This window comes from Euwallacea similis, chromosome 10, assembly GCF_039881205.1.
Source record: "Euwallacea similis isolate ESF13 chromosome 10, ESF131.1, whole genome shotgun sequence".
Taxonomy (NCBI): domain Eukaryota; kingdom Metazoa; phylum Arthropoda; class Insecta; order Coleoptera; family Curculionidae; genus Euwallacea; species Euwallacea similis.
In genome coordinates this window covers 4,400,860-4,424,737 of record NC_089618.1, presented here as the reverse complement: position 1 = coordinate 4,424,737, position 23,878 = coordinate 4,400,860, and the positions used below count along the sequence as shown (strand labels likewise).

The window sequence follows — 23,878 nt, the reverse complement described above, 5'->3', positions numbered from 1 at the left end:
TACACACCTCCATTCCAAATAAATCCCATAACTGTCCCTCTCAATCGGGAGGCCTCTATAGATTTATCGTGAAATCCATTTTAAACATTCCTGATGGCTTCCGGCTCTCGCTCATTCAATTTCATATACATGGGTAAATTGCATATTTGCAGCCGTGAAACGAGGGCGGAAATAATAATTTACTTAACGTCATTTTGTGTTCTTTTGCTGCCATACGGGCATGTGAAGAATAAGGCAAGAATGAAGGCCTTGTGTATTCAATGTTTACTATGGAAATTAGGGCATTCGCATACTGCTGTTGTACCGCAAGCAGCTTTCGGACATAATTAGTCAAACAGTCCGCGAATTCTGGCAACGTGGTCCATACACTAACAAATGACGTTACGCTGGTTTTGCCCTGACGGAATATCAACAAAAGAATGCTGCCAGGTTGCCATTTACAGGGAGAGATTTAGCCGTCTCGGAATTTTCTTATATTTCCATTTCTTGTCATGTCTCATAATTAATTATCTAGAAAGGCGAAGCCTAATGAAGGCGTCCTCTTGATAACACGAATCGCTGTGCCTCGAATCGTGTTCTTGCATATCCCCTAATAACGCCCATTATTTTTACCGGTTCTTAAACATTTTCCATTGCAACCGCTCCAGAAATGGCCGAATAAATATTTCACTTCGCTTTCTGAACTCCCGACCCGAATTGGGCTTCGAAAATCAGGGTGCACCTGTAAATTTCAAGATGGGAAAACTCATACAAGGCGAATGAAACGGCCTCATTTTTTATTTATTGTATTAAATTGCAAATCATACTCATACTAGAATAACCTAGGGAGCAAATCCGGCAGGAACGTTCGTGTGGCCTGAATAATTCAACAGGGAAGCTGAAACCTCGACTAAAACCTCATTCCGATACCGAAACATTCGTCGTCCGATAATTTAAATAAAGCAGCTCCTTTAAATTGGTTATTCCCTAAACCTGTCTCCTCAAGGGTTTCAATTTTTCCCATCTAGAACAGTGAAACTGAACGCATAGATAAGCTTATAATTGCATGACCGATTTTCCGGTGACCGAGTGACGCGCTGCGCTTTCGTATCGCCCTGTATACTGTCACAAAATGTCGGCCTAACTGTATTTGCCTGAGTAAAGGTCGATAAACTGCGCCTACTACTTACTATTATACACACGGTGTGCCGTTTAGAATGGACCGTGGCGGGTGTGTTTTCATGTAAATTTTCAAATTTTCAATGCAACAACAAAAATTAAAATATATGACAAAGTGCCCGGAACGAGACAAGACGTTCATTGTTATGCCGTTGTTGGAAACGAGGCCAGTAAACTGCGCTCCGAGATGCCTTTATGGGTATATTTTTCATTAAGGCATCTCGGTTAGTTTGCTAAAGAGGCCCTTTTGTCTTTGTATAGTTACAAAAATTAAATCTTTTGAGGGAAAATTGAGTGAACATCATTGGCCCACGGCAGCGAAAAGAGGAAATTTCCATACATCGCAGAGGTTCTTTTGTAGCGAAGTCGGCGCAATTTTGATGTTTTAAATTGCCCCAGTTAAACAATAATAATCATATTCGAAGTGACGTCACAGAATTTGATTAAATTAAGGGACAGAATTTCGATTCGCTCTGGGAATGCTGTGGAGCGAAGTTCCGACCACTAAGGGTGAAGCGGTCTGTCAAAATACTGGATAATTTTTCAAATACGATTTTCTCCCTCCGACGTCGTAATTCAAGCAGCTCAGAGGTGAATTTTTCAGAATTTTCACTTTATTCTTCGCAGAATTCGCAGGTGTCAGCCCCCTTCAGACCGAAATTCAACTAAACCGACACTTACGCATCACGACAGCCATGGATTTGATATCTGCGACATTTCGGACGGATTTGAGATTCTTTTCATGGAACATTTACTAAATAAACCGCGGAGAATATTATCACATTCTGCGGAAGATTATCCCATTCCTGCACCAGCAATTCGCGAAGCTCTCTGGAATCTCTAAGACACGGCACATTTCTCGGTAAGGTATCTCATTCCAAACATGCTCTATCGGATTCAAATCTGGACTTCGAACAAGCCAGACAAATCCCGCGATTTGAACCTCCTCAAGAAAAGCGGTAACCATGCAAACAGTGTGGGGCCGTGCAGTATCATGCATAAAGGTTGCGTTCTCTCCAAGAATAACCATAAACGATACAACATGATCTTCTAGAACCTTTGCTGATAACGCATTCGGAGTCCCATTTTGGATGAAGACTAACTTCGTACGAGCTTCAAAAGAAACTCATCCCCATATCAAAACTGAGCCTCCATAAAATGGAAGGCGTTCAGCAGTACATGCTTGGGCATATCTTTCGCCTGATTGTCGCCACACTCTCACACGTCTGTCTGAGCCCGTGAGACAAAATCGAGATTTATCGGAAAAGAATAACCGACTCCAATCCTCTACTATCCAAGCCAAGTCTATTCGTGCAAAATTCGACCTCGCAAGCCGGCGTTCACGAGAAAGCGGAGGCCCTGTAGCTCTAGTTCGAGAGGATAATCCAGCAACATGAAGACGCTTCCTAACGGTCCATTCGCTTTCGTTTAACATTTCTTGCTTTTTGCAGAGGAGTTTGAAGGAGTACTGCAGCAGCTCTTCGGTTCCTCAAAGCGACAGAAACGAGAAAGTGGTCATCTCTAGCCGTTGCAGCCCTTCCTCGTTCCGATCCGGATCTTCGGATGAGCAGTTCAGTTTCTTCATACCGCTGAAGTACTCATCGAAACATGTGATTATTGTTTAGGATCGTTTTAGATTTCGAGGAGGAACAGTGCGAAGCTGAAAAAGTGGCCTCCTGAACTTGTTCGTACTAGGTTTGAGGAATTTTTCAAGTGACCCTAATTTTATGCTCGGATATATATACACATGTATAGGGTAGTTTTCTCCACGCCTGACTCCGCAATTCGACCCACGCAGAGCGGAAATTTCACTTAATTATCGAGAAAAACGCCGAAGGCGGCAGACCTCTTAATGACCCAAATGCAACTTAAATTAACAATTGGGTATCTAAGAAGGCCGTGTATGACATATTTTCCCTCTTCGTCTTGACGCTTAAGATAAACAAGGACAGCTCAGGGAGCCACTTAAGATTTCGTAGATTTGGGATTATGTTTCAAGGCTAAATGACAGCGCCGAGCGTGCTTTCGGACAGGGGCGTATGCAGGGGTTCGGGGCACATTATAATGACGAATCGTTCGGGACATTGAAACACCAATTAATTCCCACTTCACATTACCAAAGGTAAATCCACCCACTGAACGATTGAAGTTAATAGGCAAATAGGCACCTTAAAGGGGCTAATCCCTTCTTAGCCGATTGACATTAGTGGTCATTAACGAAACATTACCATTCTGGTAATATCGGAAAGCTGATTAGCCTGAAAAGCGAAAAACAATTACTGAGGCCCGTCAGGCAATTACCATAAACAATTCCCGGCTTCGAGACGATCATTTAATTTGTTTAGGCCGCGGCATGAAAAACCTCTTAATGCCCCCCTCAAGACGAAATCTCCCTTAAGTTGAAATTTATCGACGCCATTGGGGGATTATTTTTTGAGTATTCGGGACAATTAGCATTTTAAAGTGAATAATTCGATATTTTCTTCACTTTTTGATCCTTGCGCCGGAGCTTTATCCTAATTCCACTCGCAGAAATGCAAAATCGCCCTCAAGCCGTAAGAAACCCTTCTGTTAATGCTTCCAAAGGTATGTCGACGTCTCGAAGATGAACTCGTCAGAGCCTGAAAATTTGATCAGAAACTTCCGTTCTTCACAGGAACTTTGGGGAATTTAAATGCGACTCCGTCAATTGGCGCCCGAAAAGGAACCGATAGAGAATTCCGAAATTAAACCGGAAAGTTTAATAAAAATCGATGCATCCCCGAGGAGCGAAATCCATTAAACGAAATAAAGCCGCATTAAGAGTGAGTAACTAAGGCCGGCTTGATTAGGAATATCCTGCGCTTTTGTTTGGTCGCATTTGCGGTACCCATCGGTACCAGTTCGCGTTGGACGAAGAACCTGAGGCGCTGTCGAGAGGGACCGATTGCACGACGCCTCGCTATTGTTCGACGGAGGTTTACGCAAGATGACTTTCAGCTGTCATTTAAGTCTGTTTAGGTCAAGTTGGCTTTGGAATTGCACGCCCTTAACGCGATTTGTTTTTCCAGGTGGTTTTATTGCGCACCGGGCGCGATTTGCTGTTGCTGCACACGTAAATTGCAATTTGCGCCAGCCCTTTAATAACCGCCTGGCTTCGACAGGAAATCATGACGTCGATTATTCGTTTCGTGGCTTTATTCGCAATAAATTTCTTCTGATTTTTCAAAAGCAGTTGAAGCCCATTAGCACCGGAACGCGGCGTTCTTAAATGACCCCCCAAATATTAAGTACTTCCTTATTAAACCTGCCTTAGTGCCAGCTACAGAGTGAGCGCTCTTGGGGCCTCGTTATGGCTGCTTAAGGGCGCATAATCAACGTCCCGTAACTCGTCTTTATTAAAGGATTATGCCGGCTTAAGCGATCTGCATGTAAATTTTATTAATTGAAGCCCCGGCTGATTCAGCCTTATCGAGACTCCTCTACTTCCTTTCCTTGCTGGAATAACAACGTCAGGAACACTAACGAGACTACGTCGGATTGCCCCAATCAATATGACTACAGCAGGCACAATTAGCCAGCCATGTTAAACGTTTGAAGACGAAAATATTCGCAATTGAACCTCAACAAATAAATGATTGCGTGATTTCACCATCGGGGTTTCTCTCGCAAGTGCACGGCGTGGGAAAGGTGTCCGTTTCGCGATTCAAACGACACACAATTGGGGGACAATTATGAGAATCTAGTGCAAATTATGCGCCGCTATCACTCGCATATAATCTCCTAATTAATCCGTCCTGGAAGCTGAGTACGACATGGGCTTCCGGGGCACCTATCAACGATTTGTTGCAAGTCACCTTACCAGGTCGAGAAATGCATTTTCTACGTGCCTCACGAGGCAGCCATTTTGTTTCGAAATTGCACCATTCTAAATGTTGCATTCTCGGCTCTGTGTGCTTCGTATGTACAGTCTGTACTCTTTTGTATGCAGCAAAATTGCTTGCACACTTCAAGGTGGTTCGAGGTCGGAAAAGTACAAAAACCTGTGAAGGAAGTATTTCTGCCATTCATTCAAATTCCCAGTGTTTTGGGGCCTGAGCCTTCAGTTCGCTCTGAATTTTCGGCTTCGATGAGCACCTAAATGGATTAATTCCAATGGGAACTGTCGCTGATGTGTACATTTGAAACTCGAAAATCACCTTAAAACTGGCTAAACGAGTGGGATAATGGGAAACTACATGGAAGAGTGAGAGCGTCGGGTTGCAATTAAATTCGAAATCTTAATAAACATCTCACGAGGCGCCTCTGGATTTCTCCCTAATTGAGAAAAATATCTGTTGTTGAGGCGAACGCTTCAGTGGCAATTTTTCTAATTACTATTTTCTCAAATGTAATTTTTCAAAACTTTCATATCAGTCCCTTTCTAATTGGAGAAGGCGGCTGGATACGCCACTGCAATGATCACTCCCCTATTTTTTCAGACATCAAAGATCGGGCGCGTTCACCAACGCTTTACTGATTAGTCACTAGACAGAAAAGTGCCATGCCAATGCCGAACTAACATTTTCCTCTTGAAGCAAAATCGCGCCATGCGTCTTCGACAAGAAGCTCTTGATATATTAACAATATCTAAATATGGGAATGTTCTTATTCATACTACGCAAAAACTCTCTTGAGACGTGAGGACGAAACAGTGAGAGAAAATGTCGCAACGCAAACTTTAAAACATGAGTTATATTTTAATTTCGATATTTATTAAAATATTTGAAATTACATTTCGGATATTGTACGCCCTGCAGAATAAATTCTGCTGCCAAAAATTTAAAAAAACTTTGAGAATTCTCAAAATTACTCCACTGATTCAGTGAAAGCTCTTAGATTGCTTTGAGAAATAGAGATTTCTTCCCACTGTGTGCGGTATAGCGCCACCTTGAGATAAGTTCAATATGGCATCTATCCAGGCTCTACGAGGAGCACTCCATAAGCAGGTAAACTCGCGGTTCTCTTGAAAAATCTTTGACCAGAATCACCGAGAAAGCTACATATGAGGGAGAAAACGCCTACGTCCAAAAACGTGAAATTACTTTGAAAGACTCATCATGGATAAAGGAGCCTGAAGTATGGACTAATTTCTGGGTCAGTCTTCGTATGCTCCGTTATGTCCAGGCGAATTTAGGCAACCCGGAATACGGACTAAAAATGTCATTTGAAAAAGACACTTAAGGTGAACTCGTGTTCGGTTAAATCTGTGGCAGGTGTGGATTTTTGGGGAAAAATTGCCAAGGTAAGTGGAAATTAGGTTTCATTGCACCGTTCGAAGCTACAATGTATTGATTTAGGAGTCATTTATTGCGCTGCAAATGCAACTAAAGCAGGTTTTGCTCGCACGAATTCAGCAACACGGCTGTTAATAATTGGGTTAAGCAAACTATCGATAGGTAGTTAATTTTCAAACACCCATGTTTAACGGTACCGAACTCGCGAACGGAACACGGTACGTGTCCGAACTTTTGCTTTTAGAGTCTGAGAGATCTGCACGGACCACCGTGCTCGCGCAAAAATTTGAATTTCGACGACGATGGGAGCGTCGCGAATTTCATTGTTTGGCTCGCCCACTAATGCACCAGGGTGTCCGGGCATTAAGGAACCGTTTCACTCCGAAGATAAACAAAGCGCCGGTACCGTTACGGATGACTCGCGAGCATTAGAAAGGATCGAAATAAAGCACCATCATCTAATATCGAAAATGTCATGGCAGCGCTTTCCTGGGTTAAAAACCAAATTGCGTTTTTTCGACGCACACAAGAAAGTAAGCCAGTAGGTTAAACTAAAATGTAAAATGAAGATGGCCCCGATCGTTTTTGTCCTAGCCCTACACGCCGCCATCAACAGGCGAAAGGAATACCTGCTGATACGTTTATCTGCCGAAGGTTATTCACCTGAAGTTTGGCGTGTGTGTGTATGTATGTACTTGATAAGAGAATCCTGTTATGCTACGTAGATCAGCAAAGGAGCGATTTTGCCTCGCGAAGTTTTGCCGTGAAATGCGGGAAATTCCTCTTAAGCACGGCAATTAATCGGAGATTTGTCGAAACGTTAACGGGCAGTCATGACGGCAACCTGCCGAAATTGTCATAGCTCACCTGCCCCCATGGCGAGTTTGCCATTCCCGCTGGAATCGGCGAGGATGAGCCGCACTGCCCACAACCCAACGAAGCAGGGAATCACCCACCGCGCTGATTGGTGATGGGCACTCGGGCGCCCCATTTCAAAAAGTTTTCGGAAACCGACGCACTACTTAATCATAGAGAGTCACTAGGAAGACACTTCGCATCATAAACGGTCACACAGTGGCACACTTTCCCTGAGAGCGAACACTTTGAATTTGAAGCGCTGAGTGGGGGAAACTTCCGAGTTTGCTGAGTTTTCCCCGAGCCTGACGTCACCGAACAGCGCGAACAAAAGCCGGCGAGCGACTGACAAGAAATTCGCTCCGCCGTATTTTACCTTTCTCTAAGCACTCCTGTTCATTTGGGGCCCCATCTACGCCGAGATCACGTTTCTAATGGTCTCGCACCCAGGCTTGACCGTATACTGGCGCAAGAGCCGCCTCAGGTGGACGCAGCTTGTTAGCGTTGCTGAGCAAAAGCTTTCAGAACCGACAGTGTGTTATTTGAACAGGTAAATTCCGTTTTGATACCGCAGTCATTTTCATGGGTTCCGTGGTACGCAACGGGACGATTGATAAACCTAATTTGTGGACTTTTGCCGCTGCCTGCCACGCTGGCCGATGGTCGAGCGCGAGAAAGTACACGATCTGAAATTAATAAGGAATAAGTCGCAAAAAACGTTATTAGAATACTTGATATAACTCGGATTATGAAACGTGAAAGTTCAAGCTATTTACGGCTACGCCGAGCTAATGAACCGTTGCAGCTTTTTGCGATCTGTACGAATTCGCTTTGATCATGCTCCAGAGGAAGCAATCGCCTAGAGAACCTTGGTCCATGTAACATTTTTCCATTTCTTTCGAAAACCCTGAAACGCGCAAAATTCGCAATTACCAACCGGTTTGGATAACCGAGGAATTCCCTGTAAAAATAACAAATCCTGGTCCCCCGTCAACAAACGTATATACCCACATAATGTAATAATAACATATTCATTACCATATCGGTAAATAATTCATTAAAGTTCGCGTTGCCACATCTACCCTCAATCTCAAACAACGATATCAAATCAATCAGCGAAATTCTCGAATCGGTCATCACCGCAGACACCCCAGCCTGGAGCTCCCTCAACGGCACCCCCAGCACAATAGAGGCAACAATCGAAAAAAGGACAGTGTAGTGGAGGAAAAGAGGCAGGGCGGCAACAGCGCCTAAACCCATTGAATTCTCATGGTACTGCGGCGATGGTACTCCCGTGACCCGGCGTCTTACCACGCGGCTGGCACCGGCTGGTACCGAGGCCGATACGACTTATATCTGCATAGATTCAACAACCAGCACACGGCTGCTGACCGACCAACGCTCTGAACGCCCAGATGGCAGAGGACGATGGTACTTATAAAGGCAGACGCGTCTGATGACATCGAAATTGGTAAATAAGAAAACAAACAACGCTAAGATGAGTTAATGAACGTTCGCCATTATGCCAGGAATCAACAGGAAGCAATTGGATTAGAAGATATATTGAGTATTTCAGTTCTCTGGGCAACTCCAATTAGTATTTTCATTACAATAGCTTCAGTGAAGAATATCCTAAACCTGCTTTTATACTGCCTGCGCTTTAAACATTTATAAGAATCTCCTAATCAGTAGACATTTCAGATAATATTTCAAAATTCTTACTGCGCACTCAGGCCTACTTATTATCGCCAAGGTCCTGCAATTATTTCCCCTCAACTTAAGTCAAATATAACAAATTATGACCATCAAACAATAACGACTATTAAAATAGCGATAAATGCATTCACCATATTGTCCAGATGCATTTCAATTAGCCCATTTGTTTCAAATTAACCACTCAATTACCCCCAAAGACTTTTACATTTATAGTTTTTGAGCTGCTAAGCTTCCGGAAGCCTTGTGCTAACCATGCGCAATTATTTCAAAATACAATTGCATTTGAAATATGTTACTTACTGGAACTTAATTATTCCGAAATATATTTGAGGCAAACAAGGTTTGTTCAACGCAGGGATAAATAAAACAAAGAACGATAGTTTATTTTCATTCTTTTTTTATTGATTTAATGAGAATTTAGGCATAATTTAACATATATAAAAATCCTTTCGCTCCCAAACATATATTATATACAATAACGCTTGTGCTAATATAAAGCGGAATCCCATCGAGTTTTTAATTCATTTTTGGAAATAATTATTACAAAAGTAGAAAATGACAAATATTAATATCAAATAAAAACAAAACAGTCTCGAAAACAACCTTTAAAGCTTGGAAGTACTCGTTTTTATAACTAACTAAAAAATGAGAATGGACAGTCAAATGAATGGAAAAACCTAATAAACAAACCATACACAAAACGCACTCATACCACTTTAGTTTATAAATACATTTTTGTTATGGGGCGCCTGTATCAAATACCATCGCATAGGTACTAAAAATTGAAGAGTAAAACAAATCCCTGGAAAACCCAACATAGACGCCCGCTAATTAACAAACACTTTCTTCAATAAAAAATAGACAATTAAGAAAAGTAACATTCGGACAGATTAAAGTTCGTCCTTGGCGTTTTCTGCTCCTTCATCCTCTTCCACATCTACTGACGCACCATCTTTGCCTCCGCTTTCAATGAACTGAGTTAGACCTGCAAATCCCCTCAAATCAATTAATCCACTTCAGAAAATAGCTGAAACCTACCTTCAAAAGTCCTGGGTCCATTGTAATCGACCACTTGATTGTTGTCTTTTTTAAACAACTTTATCGTAGGGAAACTGGTGATTTTAATTGATTCCAACTCGTTGGCGGTAGAATCAATTTTGGCCACGACAATATCCTCGTTGTCCTTAAAGTGCTCGGCCACCTTCTCGTAAATGGGGGCTAATTGTTTGCAATGTCCGCACCAGGGAGCATAAAATTCGACCAAAACGTTCTTTGCAGGGTCCTGGACTACGCTCTCGAAGTTGGTCGCCACCAACACCTTGACTGGTTCCTTGTCCCAGTCCTCAGGCAGCTCTTCGGTCAACAAATGCTGCTTTAATTTTCCATCCAAGAAGTCCTGGACGAATTTCTGCAAAGCCTCCGCGGATAAATCGTCAGTTTCCGGCTTATATTTCGCCATGTCCTCTTCTAATTTAATCAAACGGGCGGCGGGCACCTCCTCCTTCTTCATGCCGAAGAACTCTAAGATCCTCTGATGGTCCTCTTCAGTAGCGTCGATGGTAACAAAGAGAACTTGCTCTTTGAAAGGTTTGGCAACGCTACGTGCGGCTTCAGTGACTTTCTCAAAAGAATCATCCCCTTTGTTCAAAAAGAGCAGCAAATGGGACTTAATTTCCCCTCCAAAGATCTTCTGGGCAGTCTCGTGGTTGAACTCCACCAACAAGGGCAAAGAGTTTGATTGTATGAATTTCTTAAGGCTGGCCTCGGAAGAATCTCCCTCGTACAGAACTTGCCCTTCATCAAACTAAATTTGTTCCTCAGAGCTAAACCTTTATATGAAACACACAAAACATACCTTCTTGAAGAGGACAATACTGTCGCTCTCTTTGGCCTCGTAATTGCTGAGCACCTCATCGTTTGCACTAATTCCGAACGGGATGTCATCAATGCCGCTAGCGACACTTAGGTATGATTTAGCCAAATCGCTGGATTGGTCTTTGAAGAAACCAACAATGGCAACGTTGGCGGCTTCAATGAAGGCTTTGACCGCTTCTACTGAGGCCAGATCGGTAGCCGCAGGCCCGGTTTTCTTCAGCAGCCAGTTAACAATGTCATCGGCTTGTCTACCACCTAATGGGTCATGCTAATCTCAGTGGAAACATACTAATTGGATTTCCTGTTATTTTTTTTACTAAATCTCTACGCTAAAGTGTAGGCGTCTAGTGAGTTCTGCACGCCACTCTTTACTACTTACCACTATATTCAACAGGGCTACCATTCTTGAAAAACTTCAGAGTTGGATATCCTCGAACTCCAAATTGTTCAGCTAGTTCTTGTTCTTCAGTGGCATCTACTTTGCCCAATTTGATAGAGGACTCCTTTTCAGTTAAAGTCTGAGCCGCTTTTTCGTATTCTGGGGCTAGGGCTTTACAGTGGCCGCACCATGGAGCGTCTATAGAAAAAAATAAGTTATTGACACAATGGTGGATGTACTTCGTCTGGTGAAAGGTCAAGAAACTTTGAATTATAAACAAGCGGCAATGTGCTGTAATGGGCAAATGTTGTGTAATCGCTGGAATTAGAAAGATGGGCTATTTTTGTTTTAAGCCGATTTGTAATAGGAAAATACATATGTTGAATGCCGAGATTTTTTTTCAAGTCAGTTCAGGTTGGTTCGTAATGAAAGAAGGGACACAAATTGTCGGTTCTACAGTAATGAAGAAACTAAATGTACATTGAATAATTTCTATACTTGTTTGCCTAGTAAAGTTGTTGGCAAAGAGGTTAAACAATGTCCCAGCAAACAACTCTTCAAAAAATTAAATTTTCAAATTAAATATTGTTTAATATTATTACCTAGACAAAAAAACACGAGTAAAAGGGGCACTTACAATGGTTTCATCAGAACTATATTGAAGCAAAAATTGTACAAATCAACAGGCATATTAATGGACAACTCTGCTCTTTCCCCAGAAGCCAATTGACCAAAGCAACTACTTAAGCTGCTTTTCACGCACAATTGAACGGGAAAAACTAACAGGCTGTAAGCAAAAAACAGGACCTTCTGTGCATACTTACAGAACTCCACAAGGATAAACTCATTCTCTGTAGTTGCTTGTTGAAAATTTTCCTTATTTAGAACCAAAACTCCCTCTTCAGTCTTGATGTCCGCTGCTGAGGAAAGCGCCCCCAGAACGAAAAATAAGAAAACTTGTAAAATCCTCATTTTAGTACTTTCTTCCTGGACAACCCGTTACAAAAAGACACGAATACCAAAGTATAGCCGTAAACGTCAAAATCAAGGAAGCATGATCGTTTCAAGGCAATGAAAAGGTCAGCACTAAGAGAGTGAGATTACAGTCCTGCATTACAAAAAAGGATAGATACATAATCCGCAAAGAAAAAACTACATCCAAACAAAATTGCTCTGTATATGTGATCTCTCTCTAGTGCAAACAAAGCACATATTATTTATTCACTTTAAACACTCGAGTGAACAAAACAATCTTGACCATGAATGACATCAACGTGGCATGCATCGTGTGCTCACGCTATTGGTCTTCTTCATACCACGTGGGTGGCTCTCGCTCCCTTTAATTAGCTCAATTAAATCTGACATTTCACGTATGGTTAAGTGTCAAAAAATTTTTTTTTTTGAAATTTATCACATTCCTTGAATTATTTATTATTAAATAACACTTTTAGAAGCTACAAATAACACTAATTAGTTAATGAAATATGTCTGGAACCGTCCTAATAGGTAAATGTCAATAAACATAAAAATGACCTAAAATACCATTAAAATTTTGAACAATAGCGTTCTTTTTAAGGTGGCGGGACAGGATTTATAGGTAGCCACCTCACAAAAACCCTAACAGGGTTAAACTATGTAGTGAAGGTTGTGTCAAGAATGCCCGGTCCTCACAACATATCCTGGCATGATCTAAGTTCAAAGGGGCTTCCACAGGACACTGTTGCAGTCATTAATTTAGCTGGTACTAATCCTTTCATTAAACCACTCACATTATCCATCAGCTTCCAGGCCAGAATGTAATGGATTTCAAGCAACGCTGGACGGCTGGTTTTAAGCAAAATATCTTCAATTCAAGGATAAATACCACAGCAGCTCTAGCCAAAGCCATTGATAAAGCTATAGTTAAACCCAAGGCTTTCGTCAGCATGTCAGGTAAGAGTTTAGCTTTGCCTGGAGTTGATGATCATGTTTAAGAGATTTAGGAGTGGGGATTTATAAGCCTAATCCCAAAGCTGAGTATAATGAGTGCAGTAAAGTGGAGGCATTTGATTTTTTTTCCAAGTTGGTGCTTGAATGGGAGAAAGCTACAACACTGGAATCCACTGAACTAAAAAAACAATGCCGGGTGGTGTCCATTCGTAGTGGAGTAGTTTTAGGTTTATTATTGCCCCTATTAAATTGTTTTTTTGGTAATTCTCACAAATTATTTTAGGTAGAAATGGGGGGATGATAAAACAATTATATCTCCCCTTTTTCTTAGGTCTTGGAGGACCTGTAGGGAATGGCTCTCAATATCTATCCTGGATTCACATTAAAGATCTAGTTGATTTATTAATATTTAGTATACAAAATAACAAAGTTGAGGGTGTCATAAATGGGGTGGCACCAGAAACTTGTACTAATAAGCAATTTTCTGATGTGAGCTTATTTTTTTATAAAACTTCTTTATGTGAGTACAATTTACATTACAGGCATTTGCTAAAGCCTTGAAACGACCAGCCTTCCTGCCAGTTCCCTCAATAGTATTCAGCTTAATATTGGGCTCAGAAAGGGCCAAAATGATCACTACAGGACAAAAAGTGCTTCCTACCAGAACTCAGGAGTTGGGGTTCAAGTTTAGTTTCCCAGATATACAAAGTGCTTGCCAAAACATTGTTAAAGCCCTTTGAAGTGTTTTTGGATCTGATAGGGAAAGTTGCTGAGATGTGTAATTGATCTTTTGAGGGAAGTTCTAACCGATCTCTTGTATGTGATAATTATTTGGTGGATGTTGAATGTTATTTATTAATTACAATTGAGTTGACTTATTGAAGTAAATAAACAATGAATTTCGTTTGTAATTAATGCTTAATAGCGTTATAGTGTTTGTTTTAATATATTGGAAATATACGAAGAAATAGCACTACAAGCTACGTTGCCGCATTTATAGTTTGAAGTCTGTCTATGAAGATATTGAAAAATGATGTCAATTTTAACTTAACCTTACTTTTTCGTGTATTATTGGAAATAAAGACCGTCTTTAATTACAAATTAACAAATTTAAACATGAATAATCTCCTAAATATTCCGCAAAACGTACTCCAGAACACGAGATCTATGTTAGGTAAGTCCCAAAATGTCAAATCAACACGGGCTTTCATTAATCAATAAGTCCGAATCTCTAAGTAAAACTATTCTTTAGTGAATATTACCAGAAATGCCAGTAAGAAACAAAGCGGTTCTACTCGCAACAGTCACCCCAAAGTCAGGCCAAAGCATCGAGGCTGGAAAGTACAAGATGGATGTATTGTAACTTCAGGCACTCTACTGGCAACCCAGAGACAATTACGGTTTCATCCAGGGTTAAATGTACGGTTCTTCGTGAAGTACTAGAGTTAGATGCGAGTCAATGGGATTTTTACAGGTGGGACTGGGACGTAATGGCACATTATTTGCTATAATACCCGGGAAAGTGGTGATTACATGCGAAAAAACTGACCCCGACTGGGGCCATACTTGGGTGCAGAGGTGCCATGGGCACAGGCAAGGGACTGAGTTTTACAAGAAATATTTTAATGTGCTGCCTCAGAAACAGCATCAAAGATTCAATCTTGTCGATTTAGTATAAGAAAAAGTGATGTAAAACAGGAAATATATTGGCGTTTTAATCTTTTTTTCATTTATATGAGTGTAATTAGTCGTCGAATTAATGTTTAAATTCCTATATCAAATGTCAAAAATATTATTTAAAAATTGACAAATCGGCACTTTATACCCTGTTGCCAGTTTTTTACAAGCAGCTTGTTGTCACCTATATTCAATTAAATAAAATTAAAATTGAGGTTATGTCCAATTAACGTTTTGTATGTTTATGTGTTTTATTTAAACAATTTTGAATTTTGAGTCTTTATATCATATAATACGAAATGTAAACCTACATAAGTCCTTAGGGAGCAAGTAGTTATAATGACCAAGTAAGTAGAGTATAACTAAAATCAACAGAAACCCCATAAAGTATCCCCAGACTTGAATAGATAGAAGAAATATTTAAGACAACAATTAGCAGAAATAATCTAATATAAATTACATTATAAACAACATTAAATTTTTAAGAGAAACAACCATAATCTTCCTCTACGACATTGAACTGCTGAAACATGAAGAAGATGACCCAAACTCAGCCATTCTCTACTTCTACCCAACGTGGGTGTCTGACCATCAAAAGACTGCTCTATGTGGGCAGCTTATAGGCACAGTACTATGCCTCCGAGGTCTATTTTCAATGCCAAAAATTGTCTCTCTACAAACAGGGAAGTTTTGTTTAATTGAAAATGGAAGGTACATTTTGGTAAATTCCCTTACATGATAATGCGAATTAAGTGTATCATAAGTGAGTTCTAGGTAGTAGGCACTGATAGAAATATACCAGATTGGGTGTTAGAGCACAGGGCAAATCTGCTATACTCTTTGGTGAATTTTTTTCATCAACATTTTGTAGCCCTGGGGTTGTCGTTTGAAGGGGAAAACTTGAGGGCCAAGCTGTATCACATATTTGATACTTATTTAAAGCTTCTCTATTTGGGAGGCAGCATTTTCAGTAATATGCCCTTATGGGATTTATCTAAGGTGAGTTTCGTCAAGCATTTACTTAATGTGGGTAATGTGTGATTTGCAGACTGATACCAATATACTTAAATCTTCAAAAGCATTTCTAGATGATTGCAAATGTGTGCCAAATGTACTTGGAGGAACTCTCTTATATCACAACAAGTTTGTTGTAGCATAAAATGTTATTACTTGAAGTGGTTTTAAAATTATTGTAGAGTCATCGTTTCCCAGCTCTCTACACAAACAACCAAAACAATCACCATTTCTGACCCATATCGGATAAGCAATCCTGCAGAAATCTCTGACCAATATTCAGACCTCCCCCCAGGAGTAAAACTGGTGCAGGTTTTTATTCCTGTCAAAGAATTGCAGGCTTTAACATGCTCTGCATCTTTTGTAAATTTTTGTAAGGGTGGGAATGTTCTGATTAAGGGAGTCCGCAGCATATTAGAGCCTGACAAGGCATCTACATCAGTCAGTATTCTGGCCAATAAAAGAGAAAAGAGGAGGGCAAGGCCAAATTCTTTGGTTTTAAGCAGTTGCTGTGCCGATTCTGCTGAGCATTTGCGGGCAACTCCTGCATATGCAGGCAATTTATCTCTGGCTTCCACTCCAATGAGTGAAAAAAGGACGTTTATAGATCCTCCAGGTATTCTAGAGCCTGATAACTTATTTCAACTGCAGAGATTGGTGGATTTGACATTTTAGATTCTTCTTCCATTAAGTTAGACCGAAGCTTGGAGACTCTCCAGTATTTTAACCGCAGTATTAAATTAAATCGGCGCAACAGCGTTAACGACCCACTATCTCCCTGGACCAAGGATAATAATAAGATTGGTCTAAGTCAGTACCTTGTGAATGAGGTGTTGTGTAAGGAGAAAGTGAATATAGCCGAAAAAAAGGGGAACTTGGCACTACCGATTAAACCTCACAACGCCAGCGAGCCTCAAAGATTCAAATCTCCCAGTGGCTATTTAACGCCCCTAATGAATAAACTGGCATCTGCAGATGCCTTTTCATTGAGGAACTCCTCGCTTAATAAAGTTTTAAGCAGGAATAATGACCATGTAGTTAAGAGTGATGAAAAAGAACCTCCTTTGCAGAGATGTTTGTTGTTTCTGCAAGGGGAGCGAGACTTAGTGCTGGCGCTATTGATAACTGAGGATGGCTGTCTAGAGGAATTGGTAATAGTCCTGATAAGTTTTGCTTGCTTGATAGAAAATTGATTATTGTTATTTGCAGTACAAACTCTGTACTGAAAGGTTGGGTGCATTGGAGAAACATCTAGAGGAGCACTTAATAAACCCCATAAAATCCTCATCTGAGAAAGATCTTTATAGCATTTTAAATTTGAGCCCCAACTGGGACACTGTAGTCCAGTTTGGTCTTTGGGAAAACTTTAGCGATTTAACGCATTTGCATGAGAATTTTATGAAGCACCAACTCATAACTGACGTTTATTTAAGGTGAGTTCGATTCTTCTCCTTCAGTAAGCACATTAAATCGGGTAAATGCGTATTTGTTCAAAACGTCTTCCTCCATTCGGGCCCTTCCCCTCTTGATTGTAATATAAAGCCTCAGGCTTCCCGTGAAGGTGAGTACTGCCAGCACAATTTGCACTATCTCGAATACCAGGAAGGTGGTCTTTAAGTCTTTGAATTTTAATTGACCGCACGTTATTAGTATCATGAAGATAAAGTCAAATACTGCGCAGTGTAGACACAGGAGCAAATACGTGAAAATCACTTCTGCTCGGTTGAATATAACACTAATGGTGTATAAAATAAACGGTAGAGAATATATCAGTTTTAAGCCAGTGTCGGTTTGGCGCATTAAACTGGGTTCATCAAAAAGCTGAGTGAATAGAACGTAGAGCTCCGCAAGCAGGCTTAAAGTGAATAAAAGGCTTACAATCCAAGTTAGTCGTTTTAAAGTGCCAAGTTTGGCATGCATTTTGACAGACACAAATCATTAATTCTTCCAGGAAACCAGAGGCAGTGGTTTTTGGAAGGAAAGAGGGGGAAGAGGAGGTTTATTTCCAGGAGAATGCCCAGTTTTACAAAGGACTTTTACCGCCCAATGATGCATTGGGAATGGTTCACCATTCTGCCAAGAAGAAGCTAGAGAAGAACCATTGTGTTATAATTAAGTAATCTATTTGAATGGGACGAAGCCCGAGCAAGTTTCAAGGGGCTACACAGTCCAAGAACATAGTATTATTAGTTTATTTATGCGAATCGATGTCCAGCTATAGTTGCAAATTATAGGAGGTGAATATCTACTGCTTAGTGGGTTTTGCTAAGTTATGTAATGTTTAGAGAAAAGTATTAATAATGTATCCCGTAACTCCTCTAAAAGGGCTTCTTTTTATTGAAAACCAGTGATTTTTGTTAAATTTTATATGTATACATTACATTGTTTATAGGAGTACTTATTAAACAAAATCAATTAGGAATAGCAACGACTTTATTAGGTATATCAGCATTTTGGTCTTACGTATATGAGGATGATTTTTCTTTTCTAAACCTTTTATACTGATGGTGAAAGGTCTTATGTTAGGACAATAAAGTAGGCAAGTGGTGAGGACCTTACATGTACTAAGCTTTAATTTATTAATTTAAAAAATCATACGTTTCTGAATTAAAAATCCACAGAACATAAAATTCTACCCATAACAATAATTGCTCAACAAAACAATATCACAATATAAATAAACTCTGAATTAAACAAATAAATTTTTCAGCTTTGCCCTGTCTTGCAAATCCTTGACCTTCTGCATTTCCTCAAGCCTCAAAAGCTCCTTTTTAACCAGTGGAGTCAAGGATTTATCCAACTCCATTACTTTTTCTAAGTCCTCTTTTGCCTCCTTAGGGTTCCATGCCCCAATATGGGCCTTGGCCCTACGAAAGTATGCCTTGACATTGTCTGAAACATTCATCATAAGTTGGCTGTAAATCAATTGAGTGATTGTATGGCAGACTTGAGTCATATTTAAGAACATCAGTGCAGTGTGTGATGACTGCATAAAAGTCTTCAATGTTTAGTTTACATTGGGCATAGTTGAGCAAAATTGGTAGTTTTTGCTCATTGAATTTGGACCATTCGGTGTCGTGAGGTTTTTCTCTGCAAAATCAAAGAAATCTCCAAATGGGACTGCTCAATGTGTGTTTCATACTTCAGCATGAGCTGCTCCAACATTCCTATAGCCTTGGCATACAGCTCTGCAGCTTTCACATAGTTTTTCTTGCCATACTCTTCATTGCCCTGAGACCTTAGTTTCGGAATCATCTCCACCTGCTCACTTTCATTCATTTGCCAAGAATCTTTCTCATACTCATGAGGTTGCTCCACCTTAACAATTTCTATAAGCACTTTAATGCAGCGTAAATCTTAAAATCTTTATTTAATACCCATGATAAATTGCAAGTCTTGTGGATCTCTCAATAAGGTATTCAAATCATCATATCCAACACCCTCGCTCTGCAGCATCATCGCGCACATGTGGGTGTGTTTTCGCTCCTTTGGGGATTTGTGCAGCTCTCGAAAAGTTTTGGACACAAATGGGTATTCCAGCACCAACTGCAAAAGCCTCTGGCAAGTCAAATGATGTCCATTTGTTACTACTAACTCACGCTTTTATTCACGGTGAACTGCGACACTTCGTGCAAGGCCATCTTTTGCAGGATTGCCTCCCAAACCTCAAGTTTAAATTTCTTACCTAGGATGATATGTATAGGGTCGCCTTTGCCCATTTTCCGGGAGTCGTCTATTAGGGTGCCATCCCTCAGTTTTGTGATAAAGTGAAAATATATCTGTGAAGATTTTTGATTTAGGAATGTAGAATTTCTTGCTGAGGGTGGTTACTTTAGTGCTGTCATTGAATGATATTGGGGCCGTTCCTGCGTGAAGGGTCTTCTTCACTATGTAATCTTGTTCTTTATTCATTATTGTGTTGATTTATTCTAGTTACGACAAGGACTTAAAAGGGAAAAATTTATAATTAATTATGGTGTTAATAACCAAATTTTGTGTTTATTTATATTTAAGATTCCACTGTCAATCCAAAAGAAAACCCTTGTATAGGGCTACTGGCAACATTGCAGAAAGTGAGAACCGCCGCCATTTTAAGATTTTAAATTTTAGACTGTAATATATTCATACTTCAAAATTGGTATAATACTATACATGATATGTACAGAGTTATTACCTATTTGAGTTACATATGAAGTGAATACAGAGGTGCATCGTTGGTATTACCATAGAGCAATACAAATGCACTATTGCCATATCTTGATTTTCGTATGAAAAAATATATAGTTTGTGACAGTCAAAAGGGAATAACAAATGAAAAAACAGCTGTCACTATCAAGTAATAGTAATTTGTAAACATAAACATACAAAATGGGCCCATCGCGGTATAACGTGCAAAAAAAAGAATCCTTGATATGGCCACTAAAAAACCAAAATATGCATCAAATCTACCTGCATACCAATTACTTCCAGTGTACAGCTCAATATTGGACGAAGTTAAGAAACCTGAAACCCCACCATGGAGTGCAACTTAGGTCAGCGATTGGCCACAGACGAATCCTTCGCCTTCAACACCCTAATAAACGTCTTCAAGTACTTCAACTTTAGGGATTTGTGGAATTGCTCCCAAGTGTGCAAGACGTGGTACTGGATCGTTAAGACAGATTCCATTTGGAAGAATATCTCAGTTTACAGCTGTGCAAAACATGTCTTTCATGCAGTGGACATTTTTGGATCAAAGTTTGAGCATTTGGAAATAATGGATACCTTTAACTTACCTCTGGATAGTTTTCAAGAACTGTTTCCCAAAGTTCCTTTGATAAAGGAGATTGGGTTGCATAGATGCCACATAGAACACCTGAAGATATTGGCAAAAATGACTTCAAAAAAGCTGAAAGAATTAAGAGCAGAAGTGTGTTGTGGCCAGACAGACTTGAACTTCTTTAGTGCCTTTGAAGAACTTCACCATTTAGACCTTACAATCACCCATGAGATACTGAGAAATGTACATTTCTTGCCAAATTTAAAAAAGCTAACTCATCTAAAATTGTTTATGTTTATAAGGGGTAAACGCATCACAGATGATCTCATAAGTGTGCAGTCCCTGAAATCCTTATGCCTTAATATGGGACTGCAGCGCACCTTCTTTACTGCCTTATTTAAATACTGCACCATAAACCAGTTACAAGCTCTGACAAAACTACAAATTGATAATGTGGGATTTACATTTGAATATGATATTTTAGACAATCTGAGTGCATTGCCAAATCTAAAAGAACTGATTCTGCTAAAATTGTCAACAACAGTGTCAGCCACCCTATGCAACTTCAAGCTCCAACTTGCAAATTTGTCCAACATCACTCATCTCACCATTTCGTTAAACAGATCATCCTGTTTCAACTCAATCATCCATATAGCACTAGAAAACTCTGAAGTGTTCAATGGCGTAGTCGCCCTGAAGGACAGTCTTAAATATTTCTGCTGGCAAATGGACGAACTGGCTATTGAGAAGGCACAGGAGCGTTCTCATTCAACTGATGACGTGATAACGATGATACCTTATCAGGTTGAAGTGAATATGTTTGTCTTGGATAATGAGGTGACAGTTATTCCACTGAGCAAGCTAGCTCGTGGTCTGCAAAGGCGAATGCCACTAACTGAAGTGATAATTGTTAAAATTAGGGATTTGAATATTGTTGAGAAAGATCGTGTGTGTTGCTATCAGTGTGGAATGGGGAGATACCAGAATACTTTAGGAGTTTAAAGAACTGTTTTGATGAATGTTAGGTTTGATAAACCTAACACAATTTTGTAGAAATAAAGATTATTTACTTATGTGTGGATTGTATTGCATTGCACAGAATTGGGTGGTACTTGTCCACCAAGAAATACCCCTCGGGTCCAAAATTTTGCCCATTTAGCTTGAATAGCATTCAAAATGTTCAGAAAATACCATTTATGGGGCGCCTTCTTTAAAGAGCTCTAGCACCCTTAGAGTTTCTTTCCAGGTTCATGTTCATAGGAACTTCTTTACTCATTTTAACCCAGTTAACTGGCTCCTAAAACATATGCGCATTATTTTACTAAATTGCAATTTACAATAAACTTAAATGGAAATAGAATTGGGCCTAAGTCGGTACAAAGAAATTGACACGTGGTTTGATATAAAATCCGTCATGCAGGGGCGGCTTTGAAAACAAAATAATAACGCTTCGATTGTCAGTATTAATGGCGTCTTCGAGCACACTTCCGCGTCGCTCGCGAAAAATATCAAATTTCGAATGAAAATGCATAAAAAAATTAGGAAAAGTTTGCATGAAGTTGAAGATTGAATTCTTAGAAACGCAACGAGCGTTCGCACTTGTGCCTGACTGAAAACGGATAAAAATTGGATTTTTAAATCTCCTTAAAAAAAAAAGGAGTTTATTTGACAATACCGCGAATATCGTGTCGTTCAAATTCGGATCTCCGAAGACGCACGAAAGCGAGCAGCATACCTAGATGCTTTAGAAGAAAAAAGTCAGGAGCGCAGGTGAGATAGGGCAGTGCAGTGCGCAATGTCTAAAATAAACAGTGACACAAATTCCTCTGATCAATAACTGGAAGCATACCCGGATGAAGTACAAATTGGATGTAAGTAGAATTTTTAAACATTGCTGCAATTAGTCAGTGAGTGTTAATAAACAATCTTCAACACATGAGCTAATTACATAAACCATACTAATAAGTTCTTGTTGAGTATACTTCATTTTGATGGCCAGTTTTAAAATAAACACATTTTGAAGGCACAGAAAACCGTAAATAAGCTGCCAAAACTTAAAGCAAATAACGTCAAAACTATGGCAACACGTGGTAAATACTGGAGCACTTAGCCTTGAACGCAGATTTTCCCGAAATAATTACTCATTCTATTAACATTTGAGGTAAATATGACATTATTTTATGCCAAAATGGAGAAAACTGAATTTAAAAAATTCTTTCGTACTAAGTCATAAAAAAACACTATCCTATTTGGAAGAAATCAAGAAATTCCAAGTTGAAAAGATGAAAATGAAATTCGTTACCGTGAACATCCTGTATGTATTTTTGGCCAAATGAATATCCGTGCCTTCTATGGTGAACTTACATGAGAGTCCACCCTAAAACTATCAAAATCTTACTTAAGTTAACTGCCATATTCATTATTTTTGTGAGGCACTGCAAATGTCTAAAATATCTTTTATGTTATTGCTTCGAATAGCTGCATCCTAATGTAAAAAAAATCTAGGAACTAACACAGACTAAAGAAAGGGTTTTATCGTGCTATAAAAATGCGGGCGGTTGCACTAAAAAAAAACTTTATAACGCTCCACGTTTTTGGGACACCCTGTAGGGTTCTCACTAATTTTAAAATGCGCCTTTTTCAGCCTCATATACGTCCCCATAACTGATTTTTTTAAATGAAAACACAAATAAACCCACAGGAGTCCAAGGGGCTGTTAAATGGACCCTTTCATATTGACATTTTCAATTATTTCTTTTATTTATTTTTCACATCCAAGTAGGGGCGAAATTGCGCACTGTTCTCGATTAAAACTCGCCGAAAACATCGTTCGTCCTCAATTAAGGGTTCGAATGCAAACCCTTGTTGTTGACGGTTTAGTGGCGATTATCTGTGCTGGTAATCACTCTTAAGTGGCATTTGTCTGCATTTGGTTTCTCTGAATGTGTTCGGGGTCGACCTCTTGTTGTTCAAGTGCAGATGGAGAAAAAGCACTTTTTTATTAAAATTAATTTAATGCCCACAACCTTAATTTCCCCCCCTGGCCCAATTCTCAAAGCACAACCATTTAGCCGCACGAGCGACTCCCAATTCGGCTCTCTGGACGTACAACCCATTTCGAATGAGCTATTCCCTTCCGCCGCAGTCGATTATTTCGGTTCTCTCCGAAGGTCAAGGACGAAATTTGCATAAATCTCGGACGTTCGACTTCGATGGTCCACATGCGGCCACTGCACAAGTAAGACAGGAAAGGTTTGGCCG

At 39.9% G+C, this 23,878-nt stretch overlaps 6 protein-coding genes across 7 annotated transcripts in view; 3 read left to right on the top strand and 3 right to left on the bottom strand.

The window, feature by feature from the left end:
- mgl (megalin) overlaps positions 1-7,558 on the bottom strand; it is a 29,946-nt gene extending 22,388 nt beyond the window's left edge. The window contains exon 1 of the mRNA XM_066394088.1: positions 7,281-7,558. Coding sequence (XP_066250185.1) covers positions 7,281-7,404 — 124 coding nt within the window. The 5' untranslated portion in view covers positions 7,405-7,558. The remainder of the gene's footprint in view (positions 1-7,280) is intronic.
- Positions 7,559-9,364: 1,806 nt separating this feature from the next.
- Positions 9,365-12,283, bottom strand: Pdi (protein disulfide isomerase). The gene is made up of 5 exons (XM_066393796.1): positions 12,063-12,283; positions 11,239-11,436; positions 10,840-11,114; positions 10,023-10,788; positions 9,365-9,969 (listed from the first exon to the last, which is right to left on the bottom strand). The coding sequence occupies exons 1-5, from the start codon at positions 12,208-12,210 to the stop codon at positions 9,875-9,877; spliced, it is 1,482 nt and encodes a 493-aa protein (XP_066249893.1). The 5' UTR covers positions 12,211-12,283; the 3' UTR covers positions 9,365-9,874.
- A 317-nt stretch (positions 12,284-12,600) lies between these two features.
- LOC136411500 (epimerase family protein SDR39U1) lies at positions 12,601-14,078 on the top strand. Of its 2 annotated transcripts, none has more exons than XM_066394094.1 (6): positions 12,601-12,744; positions 12,802-12,979; positions 13,027-13,170; positions 13,221-13,394; positions 13,451-13,656; positions 13,710-14,078. In XM_066394094.1, exons 2-6 carry the CDS (start codon positions 12,895-12,897, stop codon positions 13,905-13,907), a joined length of 807 nt encoding a protein of 268 aa, XP_066250191.1. In that variant the 5' UTR covers positions 12,601-12,744; positions 12,802-12,894; the 3' UTR covers positions 13,908-14,078. The 2 variants fall into 2 exon arrangements, with proteins under 2 accessions (XP_066250191.1, XP_066250190.1); XM_066394093.1 differs by having other exon boundaries at positions 12,602-12,744; positions 12,815-12,979.
- Positions 14,079-14,225: 147 nt separating this feature from the next.
- mRpL27 (mitochondrial ribosomal protein L27) lies at positions 14,226-14,900 on the top strand. The gene is made up of 3 exons (XM_066394074.1): positions 14,226-14,341; positions 14,420-14,586; positions 14,642-14,900. The coding sequence occupies exons 1-3, from the start codon at positions 14,284-14,286 to the stop codon at positions 14,843-14,845; spliced, it is 429 nt and encodes a 142-aa protein (XP_066250171.1). The 5' UTR covers positions 14,226-14,283; the 3' UTR covers positions 14,846-14,900.
- A 175-nt stretch (positions 14,901-15,075) lies between these two features.
- HPS4 (Hermansky-Pudlak syndrome 4 protein) lies at positions 15,076-18,301 on the top strand. The gene is made up of 8 exons (XM_066394090.1): positions 15,076-15,191; positions 15,331-15,565; positions 15,619-15,843; positions 15,893-15,987; positions 16,041-16,474; positions 16,534-17,009; positions 17,068-17,291; positions 17,810-18,301. Exons 1-8 carry the CDS (start codon positions 15,184-15,186, stop codon positions 17,976-17,978), a joined length of 1,866 nt encoding a protein of 621 aa, XP_066250187.1. The 5' UTR covers positions 15,076-15,183; the 3' UTR covers positions 17,979-18,301.
- A 112-nt stretch (positions 18,302-18,413) lies between these two features.
- On the bottom strand, positions 18,414-19,825 carry LOC136411499 (AH receptor-interacting protein). Its single transcript, XM_066394092.1, has 6 exons — positions 19,690-19,825; positions 19,458-19,637; positions 19,236-19,404; positions 19,001-19,187; positions 18,806-18,948; positions 18,414-18,750 (listed from the first exon to the last, which is right to left on the bottom strand). Exons 1-6 carry the CDS (start codon positions 19,768-19,770, stop codon positions 18,548-18,550), a joined length of 963 nt encoding a protein of 320 aa, XP_066250189.1. The 5' UTR covers positions 19,771-19,825; the 3' UTR covers positions 18,414-18,547.
- Positions 19,826-23,878: the final 4,053 nt, after the last annotated feature.